The 23,163-nt window shown below is 35.1% G+C and overlaps 1 protein-coding gene across 4 annotated transcripts in view; it reads right to left on the bottom strand.

The window, feature by feature from the left end:
- The window catches only part of GDPD4 (glycerophosphodiester phosphodiesterase domain containing 4), a 122,713-nt gene that overhangs the window by 51,221 nt on the left and 48,329 nt on the right, over positions 1-23,163 (bottom strand). For 3 of the 4 annotated variants that reach the window (XM_070624004.1, XM_070624005.1, XM_070624006.1), the window contains one exon: positions 12,360-12,516. The exons of the other annotated variant lie outside the window; for it this stretch is intronic. In XM_070624004.1, coding sequence (XP_070480105.1) covers positions 12,360-12,516 — 157 coding nt within the window. The remainder of the gene's footprint in view (positions 1-12,359; positions 12,517-23,163) is intronic. 4 annotated transcript variants of the gene reach the window in all.

The raw sequence follows: 23,163 nt of genomic DNA, 5'->3' as shown, positions 1-23,163 counted from the left end.
CTCTCACTACTCCTATTCAATATAATACTGGAAGTCCCAGCTAGGGCGATTAGGCAAGACCAAGAAATAAGAGGCATCCAAACTGGAAAGAAGTAAAATTGTTGCTATTTGCTGATATGATCTCATATATAGGAAGTTCCAAAGAGACAACCAAAAAACTGTTGGAACTAATCAATGATTTCAGTAAAGTGGCAGTACACAAAATCAACATATTGAAATCAGTTGCATTCCTTTACACTAATGATGAAGCATTGGAAAAAGAAATAAAGAAATCTATCCCATTCACAATAGCATCAAAAACAATAAAATACTTAGGAATAAATTTAGCCAAGGAAGTGAAAGATCTGTACAATGAAAACTAGAAGACTTTGCTAAAAGAAATGGAAGAAGACACAAACAAATGGAAAGACATCCCATGTTTACAGATAGGAAGAATTAATACTGTTAAACTGGGTAATACTACCCAAAGCCATCTACAGATTCAGTGCAATTCTCATCAAAATACTAAAATGCATCCTTCACAGAAATAGAAGAAACAATCCTAAAATTTGTGTGGAACCCCAAAAGACCCTGAGTAGCCAAAGCAATCCTGAGAAAAAAGAACAAAGCCGGAGGTATCACACTTACTGATTTCAAACTATACTACAAAGCCATAGTAATAAAAACTGTATGGTACTGACACAAAAACAGATACATAAACCAATGGAACAGAATAGACAGCCCAGAATTAAATCCCAGCATATATGATCAACTAGTATTCAACAAGACAGCCAAGAACACGCAATGTGGAAAGGACAGCCTCTTCAACAAATGGTGCTGGGAAAACTGGAGAAATACGTGAACAATGAAATTGGACCTCTATCTCACACCGCTCAGAAACATTAACTCAAAATGGATCAAAGACTTAAACATAAAACCTGATACCATAAAACTCCTAGAAGAAAACATAGGGAAGGAACTCATCAGTATTGGTCTTGGCAATGATTCTTTGGATGTGACACCAAAAGCACAAACGACAAAAGTAAAAGTCAATAAATGGGACTACATCAAACTCAAAAGCTTCTGCACAGCAAAAGAAACAATTAACAAAATGAAAAGACAGTCAACAGAATGGGAGAAAATTTTTGCAAACCATATATCAAATAAGGGGTTAATATCCAAAATATATAAAGAACTTATACAACTTAATAACAAAGAAACCATTAATTAAAAAATGGGTAGAAGAACTAAATAGACATTTTCCCAAAGAGGGCATCAAAATGACCAATAGGCACATGAGAAGATGTTCAACATCACTAGTCATCAGGGAAATGCAAATAAAAACCACAATGAGATATCACCTTGCATCTGTTAGAACAGCTATCATCAAGAAGACAAGAGACAACAGGTGCTGGCAAGGATGTGGTGAAAAGGAAACCCTTATACACTGTTGATGGCAATGTAAATTACTCCAACCACTACGAAAAACAATATGGAGCTTCCTCAAAAGAATTAAAAATAGGGGGCCGGCCCCATGGCCGAGTGATTAAGTTTGTGCACTCAGCTGCGGTGGCCCAGGGTTTTGCTGGTTCGGATCCTGGGCACAGACATGGCACCGCTCGTCAAGCCACAGTGAGGCGGCATCCCATATGCCACAACTAGAAGGACCTGCAACTAAGATATACAACTACATACCAGGGGGGATTTGGAGAGATAAAGCAGGAAAAAAAAAAAAAGAATTAAAAATAGATATACCATACGATCCAGCAATTCCACTGCTGGGCATATACTTACAGGAAATGAAAACAGGAGTTCAATGAGATATATGTGCTTCCATGTTTATTGCAGCATTAATTACAATAGCTAAGATGTGGAAATAACCCAAATGCCTATCACTGGATGAATGGATAAAAATGATGTGGTATATATACAAAATGGAATATTATTCAGCCATGAGAAATGAGGATATCCTGCCATTTGCAACAACATGGATGGACCTTGAGCACATTACGCTAAGTGAGGTAAGTCAGAGAAAGACAAGTACTGTACGATATCACTTATATGTGGACTCTAAAAAAGTCAAACCTGTAAAAAAAAAACAACAAAGTAAAACAGTAGTTACCAGGGGATGGGGGGTGGGAGGATAAGACTGATGGTGTTTAAGGGTACAAATCTGTAACAAGTAGTAAAGAAGCCATAGAGATCTAATGGACAACATATTGAATACGGACAATAATATTACACTGTACATTAATGTGATAAATATTATTACAACAGCAACATTACAATATATAAATGTATCAAAGTAATATGCTGTACACTTAAATTTACACAATGTTACATGTCAAATTTATCCAATTAGAAAAAAGAAAAAGAAATCAAACGTTTGGGAATTTTACAGCTATCTTTCTGTTAATGACTTCTAGTTTAACTCCATTTTGCTCAGAGGACACACTTGATATTATTTCTGTTCTTTTAAATTTGTCAAAATTTGTTTCATGGCCCAGAACATAGTCCATCTTCTACCTATTTGCTGATTTTTTTGCCTACTTGTTCTGTCAATTACTGAAAAAAGAGTGTTGAAACATCTAATTGTGGATTTTTCTACTTCTCCTTTAAGGTTCTATCAGATTTGCTTCATAAAATTTGAAGTTGTATTGTTCAGTGCATACACATGTAGGATTGTTCTGTGTTCCTGACGAATGGACCCATTTATTATTATGTAATGTCCCTCCTTTATCACTAATAATTTTCCTTGTTCTGAAGTTTACTTTGCCTGACATTAATATAGTCACTCCAGATTTAATTTGATCAGTGTTTGTATGGCATGTCTTTATGCATTATTTTACCATTAACCTATAAAACAGATTAAAATAATACAGCAGTTATCGTTGAAATGAGCTTCTTGTAGACAGCATGAAGTTGAGTCTGTTTTTTTTTAATCCAACCTGATTATCTCTGTTTTTAATTGGTGTGATTCAACTATTTACTTTTAATGTAATTATTGATATGGTTGAATTTAGGTATTTCAATTTATGATTTTCTTCTGCTTGTCCTTTCTATTTTTGTTCCTTTGTTCTCCTTTCTCGCCTTCTTTTGGACTATTTGAATTTCTTTTAGTATTCCATTTAAACTTACCATTTATATATATACATAAACTGCACATATAACAATAATTTGGCTATATCTCTTTGTACTATTTTTAATTGTTGCTTTAAGGATTACAAAATATTTTCCTACTCTAACCTTTCACAGTCTATTTAGAGTCAATATTTTAACACTTCAAGTAAAATGTAGAATTCTTACAACTATATAGGTCCCTTTACCTTCTCCCTCCCCCCATTATGTTATAGTAATTCTATATATTACATCTACATACACTGAAAACTTCATATGAAAATGGTACAATTTTCACTTTTAACAGTCACAAATTTTTTAAAAATTAAGAGAAGTAGTCCATCCTATTCACCTACACATTTACCATATCTGTTGCCATTTCTTCCATCTTAAAGTTCCAAGTTGCCTTCTGATATTTTCTTTAGCATTCCTTTTAGAGAGGGCTTCTGGCAATGAATTCTCTAATTTTTCCTTCATCTGAGAAGGCCTAGATTTCACCTTCATTCCTGAGGGATACGTCAGAATTTGCTATTATGTTTCTTTGATTTTAGCCATTCTAATGGGTGAGTAAGGTTATTGCATTGTGGTTTTAACTTGCATTTCCCTAATGACCAATGATATTGAAAATCTGTTCATATGCTTATTTGCTATTTGTGCATCTTATTTGGTGAAGTGTCTGTTAAACTCTTTTGCCACTTTTAATATTGGCTTGTTTTTTAATTGTTGAATTTCAAGAGTTGTTAATATATTCTGGATGCAAATCCTTTATTGGACGTGTGATTTGCAAATATTTCCTTCCAGTCTGTAGATCATCATTCATTCTCTTAATGGTGTCTTTTGCAGATCGAAGTTTTGATTTTTTTTTTTTAAAGATTGTCACCTGAGCTAACAACTGTTGCCAATCTTTTTTTTCTCCCCAAATTCCCCCAATATATAGTTGTATATTTTTTAGTTGTGGGTCCTTCTAGTTGTGGCATGTGGGAGGCCACCTCAGCATGGTCTGATGAGTGGTGCCACGTCCTCGCCCAGGGTCCGAACCAGCAAAACCCTGGGCTGCCAAAGTGGAGTGCGCGAACTTAATCACTTGGGCATGGGGCCGGCCCTGAAGTTTTGATTTGGATAAGTCTAATTTATCATTTTTTTATGGATCATGTTTTCAGTATCATAACCAGAAGCTCACTGCTAATCCAAGGTCACAGAGATTTTCTCCTATGTTCTCCTCTACAAGTTTTATAGTTTTATGTTATATATTTAATTCTATGATCTACTCTAAGTTAATTTTTGTATAAGGTGTGAATTATGTGTTACGATTCTTTTAATCTTGTAATTTTGAAATTTTTTCCAATTATTCTAACACCATTTCTTCCAAAGATTGTCGTTTTTCCAGTGAATTGCCTTTGTACCTTTGTCAAAAATTAGTTTCTTTCGGTGTAGGTCTATTTCGGGGATCTCAATTGTGTTCCACTGATCTTTGCCTATCCTTTTTTACCAATACCATAAATTCTTGATTACTTTAGCTTTATAGTAAGTCTTGAAATCAGGTAGTATGAGTTCTACAACCTTGTTCTTTTTCAGAATTATTTTTTCTTCTAGTTCCTTTGCCTTTTCATACACATTTTTAAATCAGCTTGTTGATACCTTAAAAAAAAAAAGCTCACTTGGTTTCTTTCATCACTGTTTTATAGTTTTTAGCATGCAGATCCTGCACATATATCTTTTTAGGTTTATGGCCAAGTATGTGATTTTTTTGGATGCTATTATAATAGTATTATTTTAATTTCAAATCCCAATTCTTCATTACTGGAATATAGGAATACAGTTGACTTTTGTATATAGACCTTGTATCCTGTGACCCTGTTAAACTGATTTAGTAGTTCTTGGAGCTTTTTTGTAGGTTATCTTGGAATTCCTACATAGACCATCAGGTTGTATGTGAATAGAGACAGTTTGTTTCTTCCTTTGAAATCTATTTGTCTGTATGGCTTTTCTTTCTTTTTCATTCCAAAGTATACTGTCTAGGACTTTCAGCATGATTTTCAATAGGAGTGGTAAGGGAGGGCATTCTTATCTTGTTCCCAATCTTAGGAGAAAAACATTCGCTCTCTCATTGTTAAGAATGATTTTAGCTGACTGATGTGAACCAATCTAACACTCCCAAGATGGACCCTACTTGGTCATGATATATTCTCTTTTTTATATAATCATGGGTTTGAGATGCTAATATTTTGTTGAAGCATTTTATGTCTATGTTCATAAGTTACTATTATCATGGATAAAGAGGGCATTATATCATAATTAGTTTTCTATTGCTACTGTAACAAATTACCACAAACTTGCTGGCTTAAAACAACACAAATATAATATCTTATTATAGTTTTGTAGGTTGGAAGTCTTGTATGGGTAAAGTCACAATGTGGGCAGGGCTGTGTTCCTTTTTGGAGTCTCTGGGAAAGGAAAATCCATTTGCTTCTCATTCAGGTTGTTGGCAGAATTCAGTACCTTGTGGTTGTAGGACTGAGGTTTCCATTTCCCTATTGTCTGTCAGGTAAGGGGCATCCTCATCTTCTAGGGGCCACCTGAATTTCTTGCCTCATAGCCTGCTTCCTCCATCTTCAAAACCAGCAATGGTGGGTTGAGTCTCTCTCATGGTTTGAATCTCTCCTCTCTCTTCTCGATTGTTGCATCTCTCTGACTGCAGCTAAGAAAGATTTTCTGCTTTTAAGGATTCATGTGATTAGATTGGGCCCACCCGGATAATCCAGGATAATCTATTCATCTGAGGGTCCATAACTTCAATTATATCTGCAAAGACCCTTTTACCAGGTATAGTAACATATTACAGGTTCCAGGAATCAGGGCATGGCCATCTTTGGGAGGCCATTATTCTGCCTACCACACTTCATGACAAAGGGGCAAATTCTCCAAGGAGACATACCAATCCTAAATGTGTATGCTCTTAACAACAAAGCTTCAAAATACATGAGGAAAATATAGATCTGAAAGGAAAAATAGACAAATCAACAATTATGATTGAAGACTTCATTACTCCTCTCTCAGTAACTGATAGAACAGGCAGAAAATCCATAAGGACGGAGACAACCTGAACAACAATATTAGCCAATTTGACCTAATGACATTTACAGAACACTCTACCAAACAATTGTAGAATACACATTCCTCTCACATGCACTTGGTACATTAATATAGGACATATTCTCGACCATAAAATGAACATTAATAAATATAAAAGAACAGAAATCATACAAAGTAGGCAATCAGACCAGAACAGAATTAAAACTAGAAATCAATAAGAAGAAGATAACTGGAAAATCTGAATACATTTGGAAATTCAAAAAAATCTCCAAATAACCTATGGGTCAAGAAAGAAGGCTCAAGAGAAATTTAAAAATATTTTGAACTAAATAAAAATTAAAATGCAACATACAGCTGAAACAGTGGTTAGAAAAGAAAGAAAAAAATTCTAAAATCAATAACCTAAGTTTGCACTTTAGCAAACCAGAAAAGATAAAATCAAAACCAAAGAAATTTTGAAGGAAAATAATAAATATTTGAGCAAAAATCAATGAAATTAATAATACAAAAACAATAAAGAAATCAATGAAACCAAATACTGTTTCTCTGACAAGAGCAACATAACTGATATATCTCTAGCCAGCTTAACAGAAACAGGGGATTGGAGAGAACGACAAATTATGAAAATCAGGAATGAAAGAGGGAATACAACCACTGATCCCACAGTCATTAGAAGGATAATAAAAAATATTATGAATAAGTCTATGTCCATAAGTCCGACAACTGAGATGACATAGACCAATTCCTCAAAAGACACAAACTATCAACAATTATTCAAGAAAAAAGAGATAACCTGAATGCCCTATATCTATTAATGAAATTGAATTTATAAGTAAAAATCTTACAACAAAAAAACTCTAGGCCCAGGTGTGTTCACTATTGTATTCTACCAAACACATAGAAAGAAATAATACTAATCCTTTCCAATCTCTTCCAAGAAACAGAAGAGGACAGAACATTTTCAATTCATCTTATGAGGTCAGCATTACTATATCAAAACCAGATAATGACATTACCAGAAAAGAAAACTGTGGACCAATATCCCTCAAGAAAATCCTGTGGATTTTTAAATTCAGATATTGTAGTTTTTCAGTTCTAGAAATTCTATTTGGTTCTTTTTATATCTTACATAGCTCTCATTATCTTCTTGTTTTCCTTTGAGTCCTTGATACATTTGTAAAAGCTTTTAAAAAGTCCCTTTCCGTTCATTCTATTAGCTCTGTCTTTTCTGGATCTTTTCTTAATGAGCAGTTTTTCTCTTGGTTTTAAGCCACATTTTCCTTCTTCTTTATATGCCTAGTAATTTTATCATTGGATGTTGGACATTGAGACTGTTACACAGATCTTGATACTGCTGTCTCCTTTAAAGTACAATGGTGGGGTTTTTTTGCCAGACATTTAATTAGGTTAGCAAATCAATTTGATATTTTTTAGAGCAGGTTTAAAATAGCCTTTAATCTAGTAGGGCTAGTTTAACTCTATTACTGAGGTGTGACCTTTCTGGGGTTTTTACTGAAGGCCACAGATGTCCAACAAAATCTCTCCAATATAGCTAGTTAGAACCTGAATATCTTCTAGACCCATGTGAGCTCTTAGAATAGTTCAGCTAAAAACTCCCTAGTTGTACCTTTCCCAGTCTTGAGGAGCCTCACCCTATTTGTGTATACTTTAGATATCAGCAAAATACTCAAGCAGACTCCTATGTAGATTTCTGGAGTCCTTTCTCTGGAGAGCTCTTTCTCTTTTCATATTCTTCCCTGAAAATTCCAGCCACCTTGACCTTTCCAAAATCCAGTCTCTCTCTCCTCAATTCCACAAGATAGCCATGCTTTGCTTAGGTTCCTTCTGCTGTGTGACAGGCGGAAAGTGCCTCCAGGCAGAACATGAGGGCAATCATAGGCTCTCCTAATTTGCTCCCTTCTCTCATGGATCACAGTTCTGCACTGCCTGTTGTCCGACGTCGGAGAATGGCTGTTTCATATATTTTGCCTGGTTTTCTAGTTGTTTGCACAGGAGGACAAGTCCAGTACTTGTAAATTGTCATGGCCAGAAGTGGAAAGGTCCATGTTTCATACATAGCTGAACACTGTTATAAAAACTGCCGGTTCATTAAGTCCTCATTATGACAGGAGCTGTAAAATATAAAAAGGGAACCTCTACCTTCCCAGTTAATACTGTGCAGGTAAAATAACAATATAAATATGCTTCAGAGTTTGACAGTTTTAAAAGTTTTAAAGAATGGATTGGAAGTACCAGGAGATCTGTTCATGTTCTCAATGCCTATCATATGTTTAATCTTTTAAAAATAGTTATGCATTATACTCTACTAATAGAGGACTTTATTCTCTTCCTTTCTGATATTGTTGTTTACTCTAATAAATTAAGAAGGCAAATTCCATTTTATTATGCTCAAGTGGTTTCTGCTTTATTCTCATGCTTGTCTGAAGGTTTCTTCTATAAGATACAGATCAGAAATTGGAAAGATTAGACTTAAAATCTTAGTTGAAAGGACTGTAACAGATCCTCTTACCTATTGATATGGCAAGGAATAAACTAATAGGAACAGGCTTCCCAGTGTAAACTGACATTGCCACCTCAAGTAGACACCAATCCATCTGTTTTAGGGGACTGAGTCAGGATTTCCAAGATTAAATTTTTAGACCAAGAGCAGATAATTTTGTGAAAGCACACTGATAACCCAAGATATAGCAGGACATTAACTATGCCAGATTGAATGAACTGATGAAGGCAATCTAATCATGCTTATTCATTTTGGAATTCTGTTGGTACTATTTTTACCATTCCATTATCTGATGGGCACATAAGAAAACCCATTTTCTTTTGACTTTCCTCTAACACTTATGCTTGTACAAAACATTCTTTGTATTTAGTATCTTATTCTCATCAACCCCTCAGAATTCAGGTACAAATACTTTTACTAAGCCTCAACTTTTCATGGCAATGCAGTCCTTTGCATAAATTGAATAAAAATCTGTCCTCCTTTTTGCTGGGATAGAATTGGACAAATTGTGCAACTGAGGCCATATCTGGAGGATCATATTTGAGAATCCATTCCATTCAACCAGATATGACAAGTCCCCAGTCCCCATCAAGGACATAGATGTAACTGATATTTGGAACCAACACCTATGAGCCTTCCTATGAAAACTGTCTGGTATCTGTTGTTGTACATTGTCCCAGAATTACAGGTAGTAAGAAAGGTCACTGCCTAGCACATTCTTTAACAAGCCCATCTAAGAGACATCTGACTCTTAGGGGAATGTACCTTTGTTTAAATTACTATGCACTTTTGATTAGGACCAGACTATGTAAAGCTAGATGTTAACCTACAAAAAACTGATAAAAGTAGAAATGATTTTTGTCCAGTAGAGATGCAAGTGATTTTTGACAGAGAACATAACTCCAAAGATATGGCTTTTTTGTCATAGAGTATATTGACCAAGTTAACACGCTAGGTTTGTATCTAACTTAGCAATCTAAATTCAGCATTTCTTTGTTGCACTAGTTATATACATGTTGGTTTCTCACTTGTTTTTGGAGTGGGTTTTGTCATCCTGCTTGTTCCCTCATTAATGTGCTAAATAAAACTTGTATTCATGCTCACTATATGCATAACAATTTTATTTTTGTCATTTTGAGAATTATACCTTCACAAAAGGATTTAAGAAAGCTCCATAGAAATGTTGATTTTGCTGAAGAAACAGGAACTCAGCTGAGCTTCCAGGAACAACTCCCAGAACTTCTGTATCTATTTTTATTCCATAATCAATCAGATTACTTAATTTTCACAAGTAATCTCAAGAATAATAAATATACTAACAAATAATAATGAACTCACAATCATCAATCCATAATCCAATGAAGAGTGACATGCCACAATTAGAAGGACCTGCAACTAAGATATACAACTATGTACTGGGGGGATTTGGGGAGATAAAGCAGAAAAAAAAAAAAGATTGGCAACAGTTCTTAGCTCAGGTGCCAATCTTTAAAAAAAAAAAAAAGAGTGACAGAATAATCTTCACAAACAAAACCAATTTCTTTGCTATGAAAAATTATCCAAACATCCAAATCTTTTAAATCACATGCCAATATTACTTCAAACACCTCTGACCACACAACATGCAAGCAAAGAAAGCTTGACAACCAAATCTAAAAATAAAGCGTCCTAGACAACCATATCTGAACCTGAGGTTTCAGGATACTCCTCAGTAGCCATAGTAGTAGTATAACTAAACATTGCAAGCATACCACCTAAATATGCCAAAATAAAACTATTAATCCTAAGAAATATCCATCAAAATTTATTGCAATAACATATCTGACCCTACCACTTAGAATAAGTAAGACTTTTACAAGCCATACGTGACACATCAGATATAAGAGCCTTTTCATCTGGAACACACAATTTGCCAAAACATTAACTATGCCTAACCAATCCAATATAAACATTCTAACGTAGCATCTCTAGTTCGTATGTGTCCATTTATTCGTATATGATGGGACTTACATACAGAGCCTACATACACACAGAAACCTGGAATATCAGAGTGATCCCATTGTTTTCACACATGGAAAAAGCATTTATAGACTATGTAATCCTATGAAAACAAGTATTCTGAGGAGATGCATTAATTACTACTTTCAGTTGAAAAAATCTACTTTCAGATATTCCTTATATTAACACTAGTTAATAGAATGAGTCTGTGGTGGATAAGTCCATCCTTTTATAACTATTTACTTTTCACTACTTTTACATGAAAAAGGATCAAATATGTCCTCAGGATTAACATCAAATACAAATAAAATTCCATTCTACCCTTAGTACACAATGAAAAATACCTTAAGATTTTCCTAATTACCCAATTAGCTGATAAGAGAGTTATTACACAGCTGACCCCCACACCATGCCATCTTTGCTGCCACAGCTGCTAGAAATACAGATGCCTGATTTCTGTCCTGCTCAGATGTTTATTTTCAAAATCAAAGTCTCAAATGAGTATATCTAATTGGTAAAACCTAGGTCACATGGATTTCCCGTAGACATATGATAAGCTAGAAAATGTAAGTTGTTTTATTTTCTGTAATCTATCTTAAGAAGGCAGGCTTAACTTATCAAATGCAAATCTGACCTTTTATTTTACCCACTTTAAAATACCCAGGGTAATTCCAAACTCTCTAACTTATTATTTAGCATTATTATAATCTTCTCTCAACATGTTTTCCCAGATTCTTCTCCTAATCTATCTTCCATCTCCTTCCTATCCCTCTTTTGTCATTCTCCTTCCCTCCATGCTTCCCTTCCTTTCTTTTTACACCCCCCCATATCCCCTCTTGCTCCAGTGTACTGTAATCTATGAAACACACCACCATCGTTACCCATGGTTCCCCTTAGTAACGATCTTCCCTCAGCTCAAATGATACGTTTGCATGAAGTATTCAAGTCTCTCAAGTAGAACCAGTCACTCTTGCCTCAAAATTGCAATGTACACAGCACATGCTTTAAATATCACCACACCTTTATCAGCCTATATACCTCCTTCTTCCAGAATCCACCATTCCCATCCCTCAGAATGAGAAAGAAGTTGTTCTTGTGTGCTCCTAAGCAACCTGAAATTAACTGTAGTTCAGCACTTATAATGAACTGTAATTGCCTGTTATGCTATCCTGTGAACTCCATTAGGGCTGGATGTATGTTTATTCACCACTGTATTCCATGTGCCTAGTATCCAACAGATACTCAATAAATATTTGTTGAATGGTAAGAAGAAGGAATCAAGAATAAATATGCTTCTTACTTTGCCTCATCTATGATTGTAAGCTATCCAAAATGCCCAGGAAAACGCTATACACATGGTAGGCCCACTGTAAAAGTCTATGAAATGCTTGGATAAAAAGGAAATACATGACAAGAGCAGGTTTACAAGTTTGTTTCAGAATTTCCAGTGAATGTAGACAGCAGTAATTACACTGACTGCATTACTAGAAAAACCCTCCTGCCAATGTTATAGTGCTGCTACCAAACTGGAATAAAATTGTGTGCATGTGTGATTATCTTCATCTAAAGTCTTTATCTCCAGGAGCAGCACATGACCTCGTACAGAAGAGGGATTTATTAAAAGTTTGTTGAGCTGGGGAATGTGTCTTACCTGTGGTTGTACAAACCATTCGCCTGCATTCAGAGTCGACAGGAAATCCCATGTGAAAGAAGAAGGGTGTGCAAAGGAGGCATTTGGCATGACTTTCTGAATATTGGTTGTTCTTCTCAGGTCATAGTCATGCATGAGAAAAGGCACGCTATCATAACTGCAGCCAGAGGGGGAAAAGAGGGAAAGGGGTAGTAGACTGAACTCAAACACCTTGGCAGATAGAGTTTTCAGAAAGCCTATCAAAGTCACAAGTCTTACTAGGGCTCCCTACTCCCTCCCAAATCTCAGCAAAGGACTAAGTACTAGATATTTACACTTTGATGCCAATATTTTTCTGCTCTATAGATCAATCTTTTGTGATATATAATAATAATAATAGTAAAGAATATCTTCCCTATCCAGGGCTTTCTGACATCAAGAAAACAATAGGTACAGCAGTGACCTGAGAGCAAGGTGAGTGAGGTTAGGATGGGAAGGCCCTGAGGTCCCCAGAACCATACTAAACAAGCATCCACACAATCTTTCTCTGTTTTTCTGACCCATTTCTCAGTTAGGCACCTGCCCTGAGTCCTAGATCCTTCACTCAGATGGTATTATTAGAAAAGTTCCTGGTTCCGTTATCTGCTATTTGCCTTGAAGAATCTCCACTTTTATAAAAATCTCACTTCCTTGCTCATTAAAATACCTATTAGGAGAACTCTGTAATGGCCATGAGGGAGACTTAGCTTCCTGCCCATAAATAACTAGAAAATGGGACAAAATAAGAGAAATAACTTTTTCAGCCAATGGAAAAAAGGAAGCACAGTATGACGATCTCTGAGAAAAGGCAAAGAAATGAAATAAGCTCTACCACTATGAAGGCTTCCTTCTTACAGGTGAATACTAGACTGTGGCACAGGACTGGGTAACCTACAAGGAACCCAACTATCATGCTGAAATAAAGAGAAAGAGATCAGATTAAGGAGAAGTGAAGACAGCTAAAATTTGTGGGCCAGAGTCCCATAGAGGATGGAGCTATGCAGAAAACAAACAAAAAAAAGAGTTCCAGGAAAATAAGTACAGAGGTTCCTTGAGTGTATGGCTAAATGTCAATCTGTACATGTGCAGAGTAAACTCTATGCAGCTTGCCAAGAACAACTTCCAAGAAAAGAAAAATTATCAGAAAGTTATCATGACAATTTGCAGAGCTCACAGAGGAGTGTCAATCATTCAAGTTCCATCCATGGAGAGTGGAGAGACCTCAATCATTACATGCGTGTTCTTTAGAGACTCCAGAGGGCAACACCTTAGAAATGAGGATAATTTAGAACTAGAACGACTTTAGAACCTCCATAAAAGAACTTAAAAACAAGCCTCCAAAGGATCAAACTAATCTGCAAGTAACTTAACTGCCTGCTAGAAAAAGTCCAAAATTCTTTAAAGGACTACAACAAAATATACCACTCAGCATGGTAAAATCACAATGTCCAGCATGTAACCAAAATTTACCAGACATGTAAAGAAGCAGGAAAATGTAACCATAATCAGGAGAAATTACTCAATAAGGACAAACTTGAAAATGAAAGAGACAATAGAATTAGTAAACAAGGGTATTAAATCATGTAAAACAAAAATATAGACGATGTATATAAGAAATGCAAAGGAAAACATAAACATAATGAAGATATAACTGTAAGATATAGAAAAACAAATTCTAGAGCTGAAAAAATATAATAACTGAAATAAAATTTTCTCTGGATAAAATTAAAAGCAGATTAGATATTACAGATTAGGTAAAGATCAGTGAATTTGAAGATGTAGCAATAGAATCTATCCAAATGACCTGTGAGACAATATCAAGCAGTATTTTATATGTGTGACTGGAGTTCTAAAAACAGGGGGAACAGAAAAAAAAATCCGACAAAATAAAAGCAAAAAAAATCTTCAAAATTTGATGGAAATTATGCATCAACAGATCCAAGAATCTTAATGAATATCAAGAAAAATAAATATAAGCATATACATACACATGCACACACCCCATATTTAGGATTATTATAACCAAATTGGTGAAAAACTGAGGAAGAAAAGAAAATTGTAAAAGTAGCCAGAGGGGGGAAAAAGACATAACTAGAGGGAAATAAAGATAAGCAAAAAGCAGACTTCTAATCAAAAAAATATGACAGAAAACAACAAAAAGACATATTTTAAGTGGGGAAGGAAAACAACAGTCAACTTAAAATTCTTCAAAAATGAAGGGAAGAAGAGAGGATTTAGGGAAGCTGGCAGAGTAGGAAGCACTGGGAATCTGTCTCCCCACCTAGAGAACAAACAACCACATTGGATGATGTAACTGTTTTGGAACTCTGGAGTATATTAAAGGCTTGCAACTTCCAGGGGAAGGCTTGGACATAAATTGGGGTTAATTTCAGTAAATTTCAGCTCTGAGAACAGTAACAGCTACCCATCCCGCACCCCCAGCCACATGGCAAGAAACTATTTACAGGTTCCTGGAACAGCCTCCACAGCAGCTGGTGAGAGCTTAGATGGCAAAAAGGACCCTGTACTCCAAATGTAGGGCTCTGTGCTCTGGTTGCCGATTGCTGCATCTTGTCACAGAAAAGCAGACAGGGAGGTGAGCAACTATTGTTGTTGTACCTCCCCTCACTGTTGCAAAGCCCTCCCCCTCTAACTGAAGTGACTTCTAGGGGATTCAAAGGAACAGAACCCTTTTTACCCCTCTTTTTTCTCCTTTTCCCCTTTTGGAAGTTAGACATTAAAGACTAGCACATTAAAAACAGATTCATATACAGGGAAAATTAGAAAATAACTGTGTATGCCCAAGGAAAGGATCAGAAAAATCTGAGAAGACCTTAAGTTTCCACCTCAGGGTGACTCATAGCACAGAGACATCCTACAATAATAAACAAACAAACCAGTAACAAAAACAGCAAACCCTGGGGAAGGGGGAGAATCTGATTTCCAGTGTTACCACATTATTAGATGCTGTTAATGAAACTAGGACCCCTCTCCTTGGTCTAACAGGTGAATCTAGTAAGCAAGCTCGATAGGCTTAAAGTCAGTACAATAAAAATCCATGCTGTACGGTGAAGCAGCCATGCAGGCTATCTTAAGCCTGTGTCAGAATGACTTTGCAACCCCATACTTCATGACTGAAGACGCCAGCTGGATAGATCCACAACATGAAAAGATAAAGGTACACTCTCATATTTTCAAACCACATTTCTTAGAGCTTGAGGGAAACAGTAAGGACCCTGGTCCTTGCCTCCCTCCATATATAAATAACACCAACAATCCAAGCCTTGTTTGATGAATAACCAAAAGATTCTTGTCTATGTTATCTTTGAATTATACGAATATTAGATGTGTAAGCCTTTTTCTGCACATACACTACTTTGCTAAAAAGAAAAAAAGTATATAAACTACACTCAGATCTGTAGACCTCAGAGATGTTCCTCAGAATACTCTGTTGGACTATTTCCTGGGATTTGAATTTCTCACTGATTATTGAATAAACTCCTTTAATGAACCTTTACCCAGACTCTCTATTTCAGCCGACAACACAAATGTCCAGTTTTCAACCAAAAAACAAATCACAAGGCATACAAACAGGAGAGTATGGCCTATTCAAAGGAAAAAAATAAATCAACAGAAACTGTCCCTGAAAAAGAGCTGATGACATATATATGAGACAAATTGTCTTAAAGATACTCAAAGAACTAAAGGAAGATGTGGATAAAATACTTAAAAAATAATGTATGAACAAAATGTAAATATTAATAAAGAGATAAAAAAACAAATAGAAATTCTGTAGCTGAAAAGTACAATAACTAAAATGAAAAATTGACTGAAGGGATTCAAAAGCAACTTAAGCAGGCAGAATAAAGAATCAGTGAACTTGAAGATAGGACAATAGAAGTTATTAAGTCTGAGGAACAGAAAGAAAAATGATTGTAGAAAAGTGAACAAACTTTAAGGGATACCCTGACACCAAGGCCAGGCAAACACACTACAAGAAAAGAAAAACGCAAAATCCCTTATGAACATTGATGCAAAAACACTCAAGAAAACACTAGCAAATAGAATTCAGTAGTGTATTAAAAGGATTATACACCATGACCAAGTGGGATTTATTCCTGAAATGCAAGGATGGTTCAAAATACCAAAATCCATCAATGCAATACACAACATCAACAGAATGAAGAGGAAAAAACCCCACACTATCATCACAATTGATGTGGAAAAAGCATTAGACAAAACTTAACACCATTTCACGATAAAATACACTCAACGAACTAGGAAAAGAAGGAAACTATCCCAATATAATAAAAGACATATATGAAAAACCCACAGTGAACATCATATTCAATGGTGAAAGACTGAAAACTTTTCCTCTAAGATTAGGAACAAAGCAAGTATGTCTCGTGTTGCCACTTCTATTCATAGTAGAACTGGAAGTTCTAGCCAGAGCAATAAAGCAACATAGAGAAACAAAATGGATTCAAATTGGAAAGGAAGAAATAAAATTACCTCTGTTTTCAGATGATAAGATCTTATATGTAGAAAGCCCTAAGGATGCCACAAAAAAACAAAACTAATAAATGAATTCAGCAAAATAGCAGGATAGAAAGTCAACCCACAAAAATAAATTGCATTTCTATACACTAACAATAAACAATCTGAAAAGGAAATTACAAAAACAATTTCATTTATAATAGCATCAAAAAGAATAAAATGCTTAAGATTTAACTTAAGCAAGGAGGTGAAAGACTTATACAATGAAAACTAGAAAACATTGATGAAAGAAATTAAAGAAGACATAAATAAATGGAAACACATCTCATGTTCATGGATTAGAAGACTTAACATTGTTAAGATGTCAGTACTACTCAAAGTAATCTGCAGATTCAATGCAATCCCCATCAAAATCCCAATGACTTTTTTAAAGAAAAAGAAAAAAATCATCCTAAAATTCATATGGAATCTCAAGGGATCCCAAATAGCTAAAATAATCTTGAAAAAGAAGAACAAAACTGGAGGACTCAGACTTCCAGATTTCACAACTTATTACAAAGCTACAGTAATCAAAACAGTATGATACTGGCATAAAGATGGACAAATAGATCAATGGAATAGAGAGCCCAGAAATAAACCCTCATATATATGGTCAAATTTTTGACAAGAGTGCCATGATCAATCAACAGGAAAAGGACAATCTTTTCAACAAATGGTGCTGGGAAAACTGAATATTCACATGAAAAGAATGAAGTGGGACCTTTACCTAACACCATATATAAAATTAACTCAAAATGGATCAAAGACCTAAATGTAAGAACTAAAACAATAAAACTCTTAGAGGAAAACATAGGGGGAAATCTTCCTGACTTTGGATTTGGTAATGATGTCCTAGAGGACAACAAAGGCACAGGTAACAAAAGAAAAAATAGACATGGCCTTCAAGAAAATTTTAAAATTTTGTGCATCAAAAGACACTATCAACAGAGTAAAAAGACAACTCACAGAATGGGAGAAAATATTTGCAAACCATCTATCTAATAAGGGATTAATATCCAGAATATACAGAGAGCACCTAAATTTCAACAAGAAAAAACCAAACAACTCAATTCATAAATAAGCAAAAGACTTGAATAGACATTGCTCCAAAGAAGATTATGAATGACTAATAATGAAAAGATGCTCAACATTGCTAATCACTAGGGAAATGCAAATCAAAACTACAACGAGATACCACCTCATACCCATTTAGGATGGCTACTACCAAACACCAAAAAACAAGTGTTGGTGAGGATATGGAGAAACTGGAACCCTTGTGCATTGTTGGTGGGAACATAAGATGTACAGCCACCGTGGAAAACAGCATGGCAGCTCCTCGAAAAACTAAAAATAGAATTACCATAGGATCCAGTAACTCCACTCTTGGGTATATAGCCAAAAGAACTGAAAGCAGGGTCTTGAGATATCTACACACCAATGTTCACAATAGCATTATTCACTATAGCTAAAATGTGGAAGCAACACAAGTGTCCATTAACTAACGAATGGATAAGCAAAATGTGGTGTATATATAACAAGGGAATATTATTCATCCTTTTTTAGGATGGAAATTCTGCAAAATACAATATGAATGAACCTTGAGGACTTTATGCTAAGTGACATAAGCCAGTCACAAAAAAACAAATACTGTATGATTCTACTTATATGAAGTACCTAGAGTAGTCAAAATCATAGAGACAGAGAGTAGAATGGGGTTGCCAGAAGGTGGGCAGAGGAAAGAATGCAGAGTTATCGTTTAATGCATATAGAGTTTCAGTTTTACCAGATGAAAAGCGTTATGGAGATGGTGGTTGGAGGTGGCATAACACTATAAATAGATATAATACCACTGAACTATACATTTAAAAATCATTAAGATGGTAAATTTTATGTTTTGTATTTTATAATTTTTTTAAAATTGAAAAGAAAAAAGGCCACCATAAAATACAGTCATGCATTGCTTAATGATAAATTGCTTAATGAGAAATGCATCATTAGGCAATTTTATCATTGTGCAAACATCATAGAATGTACTTACACACACCTACACACCTAGGCCATATGGTACTAATCTTATGGGACCACCGTTATATATGCATCCATCGTTAACTGAAATGTCATTATGTGGCTCATGACTGTATTCACTTGGCATAGAAACCCAGATGACATATTGTTTTCTTGGTAAATAAGTACATTTCAAAGTGGAAAGACAAAGAATTAAATAAATCTATGGTTAAAACAATGATATGTATGTTATTAATATTTGTGCTTAAGGAATCTTTGGGTATTTGGTATTTTAAGTAAATTTGCAGTACACATTTGGAGAATTTGGCTTAGGTTTGTAATTCAATTTTAAAATATGAAATTGAGTAACTGATCTAGATTGTGATTATAAGTTCAAATCTCACTACATTTATAAAAGGATTTGAAAGATATAAGAGCATTTAAGGTTTACATAGTCATACATTTACTGTATGCAATCTATAAGAATTACTTAAGTATTCTGAAAAGATTTGTCAGACAACTGCAGTACCAAAAAAATAAAATATATTAAATGCATAACTACAGTTTAAAACATCTAAAGTATTTAACTAAAATGGGATTGGGCACTAATCAAAGGCCCTCAAAAATAACGGTTAAAATGTTAGACTTATAAATGGAATAAGGTTTATAAGCTAAAGTTAAAAGCTTAAGTAAGAACTAGGGTTCCGAATTTAATAAACTGAATATTTATTTTGATTTCAACCAAAGTAAAATGTTTCTGGCACAGAAAAATCACTGTAATGCACAAAATAAACTTATATTTAACAAACAATAAAGAGAAAATTAAAATGTTTTCATACAAAGAGAGGATAATTCATTTCTAAGACACCTGCACTATAAGAAAAATTAAAAGATGTTCTTAAGCAAAAAGTAGACACCAATTGGAAACTTGGATCTGCACAAAAGAATGAAGCATACCATTCATTCATTCATTACCAGAAATAATAAATATATGAGTAAATATTTAAAGCTTTTCTCTCATTTTTTAATTTTTAAAAATATTAGACTGCTTAAAGCAAGAATTAATAATATATTGTGAGATTCATGACAGTAACAGGTCAAATGATGGGAGAGGTAAAAGGGAAGTATACTGTTAAAAGATTTGTATTTTACACACAAAAAATACATATTTAAAGAACAGGTGGTAGGTTAAAGATCATATTGTAACTCTAGTGCAATCACTAAAAAATAAAAGAGGTATAGCTAGTAAGCCAATAGGGGAGATAAAGTCCTAAAAAATATTCCATTAATTTAACAGGAGGCAGGAAATAAGAAAACAAATACCAAAACAGTAAGGCACTCACCTCGGGCGTGAAATTTAAGGGAGGTGCCAAAAAACTCAACAATCAAGATAAATACTATTTTAATGCAATATTTTAAAAAATATTAATTAATGTAAAGATCCATTGTAAACAAAAAAATATGTCTTAAGTATACACAGGATTAGTACTACTGATTTTTCCTTTTGCCACAGGCTCTAATGACTTGGCATGGCACATCCTTATTGAAATAGCTGACACTTTGTCCATCATGCATGTTAAAGGGTAGGCAATACTGAGAGAACTTACTGATCTCTCTCCGTCTCTTTGTCTCTGCCACACACACACACACACACACACACACACACACACACGCACTCACTTGTTAGGTACAACATTTATATTTATTTCCCTTAAAAAGCTAAGTAAAGACTGAGTTGGTAGGGAAGGAATGGGGCAATAGGCCCACACAAACTTATTGAGATCTTTCAATTTCTCTGTCTCAGTGTTCACTGACACCCAGTGAGAGCTATCAAGATTTCTTTTGGCTCACACGTGGAGGTCAACATGGCTTGAGAACACATAAACCTCATGGTAACCACTAAACAAAAAATCAAAGCAGAATGACAAATCATAAATAAAGAGAAAACTGAGAAACCCATCACAGAAAACCACCAAACTGAAATGGCAGTCACAAATACAAGGGAACAGAAATAACGGAAATATAGAAACCAGAAAACAAGAGATGAAATGACAGTATTAAGCCCTCATATATCAATAATCACTCTAAATGTAAATGGATTGAATTCTCCAATCAAAAGACACAGAGTGTTTGGATGGATTAAAAAACAAGAACCAACAATATGCTGCCTCCAGGAACCACATATTAGATCTAAAGACAAACATAGGCTCAGAGTGAAAGGATGGAAGATGATACTCCAAGCAAATGGCAAGCAAAAGAAAGCAGGTTTTGCCATACTTACATGAGACAAAGCAGACTGCAAGATAAAAAAGACAATGAGAGATAAAGAGGGGCAGTATATAATGATAAAAGGGACATTCCACCAAGAGGACATACAGTTATGAATATATGTGCACCTAACACAGGAGCACCAAAATATATAAAGCAACTATTAATGGACCTAAAGGGAGAAACTGACAGCAACACAATAAAAGTAGAGGACCCCAACACCCCACTTACATCAATGGATAGATCATCTAGACAGAAAGTCAACAAGGAAACAGTGGTCTTAAATGAAATACTAGATCAGATGGACTTAATAGAGATATATATAGAACACTTCATCCAAAAACAGCAGATACACATTCTCCTCAAGTGCACACAGAACATTCTCAAAGATAGACCATAAGTCAGGAAACAAGGTAAGCCTCCATAAATTTAAGAAGATTGCAATCATATCAAGTATCTTTTCTGACCACAATGCTATGAAACTAGAAATCAACTACAAGAAAAAAGCTGGGAAAGTCACAAATATGTGGAAACTAAACAACATGTTACTAAACAACCAATGGATCAATGAAGAAATCAAAGGAGAAATAAAAAAATACCTGGAGACAAATGAAAATGAAAACACAACATACCAACTCTAATGGGATGCAGCAAAAGCAGTACTAAGAGGGAAATGAATAGCAATACAGGACTGCCTCAATAAACAAGAAAAATCTCAGATAAGAAGTCTTAAACTACACCTAACAGAAGGAGAAAAAGAAGAACAAAGCCCAAAGTCAGTAGAAGGAGGGAAATAATGAAAATTAGAGTAGAAACAAATGAAATACAGACTTAAGAAACAATAGGAAGGATCAATGAAACTAAGAGCTGGTTCTTTGAGAAGATAAACAAAACTGACAAACTCTTAGCCAGACTCACTAAGAAAAAAGAGAGATGGCTCAAATAAATAAAATTAAAACTGAAAGAGGAGAAATTACAACAGACACCACAGAAATACAAAGGATTATAAGAGAATATTATGAAAAACTATATGCCAAAAAATTGGATAACCTAGAAGAAATGGATAAATTCATAGATTCATACAACCTCCCAAAACTGAATCAAGAAGAAATAGAGAATCTGAAAAGACCAATCACAAGTAAAGAGATTGAAACAGTAATCAAATTCTGCCAAAAAACAAAAGTCCAGGACCAGATGGTTTCTCTGGAGAATTCTACCAAACATTCAAAGATTTAATATCTATCCTTCTCAAACTATTCCAAAAAATTGAAGGAACACTTCCTAACTCATTCTATGAGGCCAACATTATCCTGATACAAAAACCAGACAAGGACAACACAAAGAAGGAAAATTACACGTCATTATCATTGATGAACATAAATGCAAAAATCCACAAGAAAATATTGGCAAATTTAATACAGCAATACATTTAAAGGATCATTCACCATGATCCAGTGGGATTTATACCAGGGATGCAAGATGGCTTAACATCCACAAATCAATCAGTGTAATACCACATATTAACAAAATGAGGGATAAAAATCACATGATCACCTCTACAGATGCAGAACAAGCATGTGACAGGCTCCAACATTCATTTATGATAAAAACTCTCAATAAAAAAGAAGGGGGCGGAGCAAAATGGTGGGGTGAGCTGACCCGGGATTCTTTCCCCTGCAAAATACAACAAAAGATTGGAAGAACTGAATTTCAGAGAATAAACATAATGCCAGCTCGTTAGAGACCTACAATACCAAGAAGGCGGAGATCATAAACCTTGCTTACACCCTCGGAGGCGCTGGAACGGTAGGAGAGAACATCGCTCCCTCCCCTAGAGTCTGCAATGGCTGTGGCGTGGGTCGGGAAGGAGCGGGGAAGGGGCCGCGCGACCGGGGGATCATCCAGGACTCCTGCCGCTGATTCAGTGGAGACCTGCTGACGGGGGGAAAGCTTCGGTCCGTGGGGACCCCATAAACCA

Source organism: Equus przewalskii, chromosome 6 (genome assembly GCF_037783145.1).
Source record: "Equus przewalskii isolate Varuska chromosome 6, EquPr2, whole genome shotgun sequence".
Lineage (NCBI taxonomy): Eukaryota > Metazoa > Chordata > Mammalia > Perissodactyla > Equidae > Equus > Equus przewalskii.
Note: the sequence above shows the minus strand (reverse complement) of the source record. Positions and strands in the feature narration are given on the sequence as shown.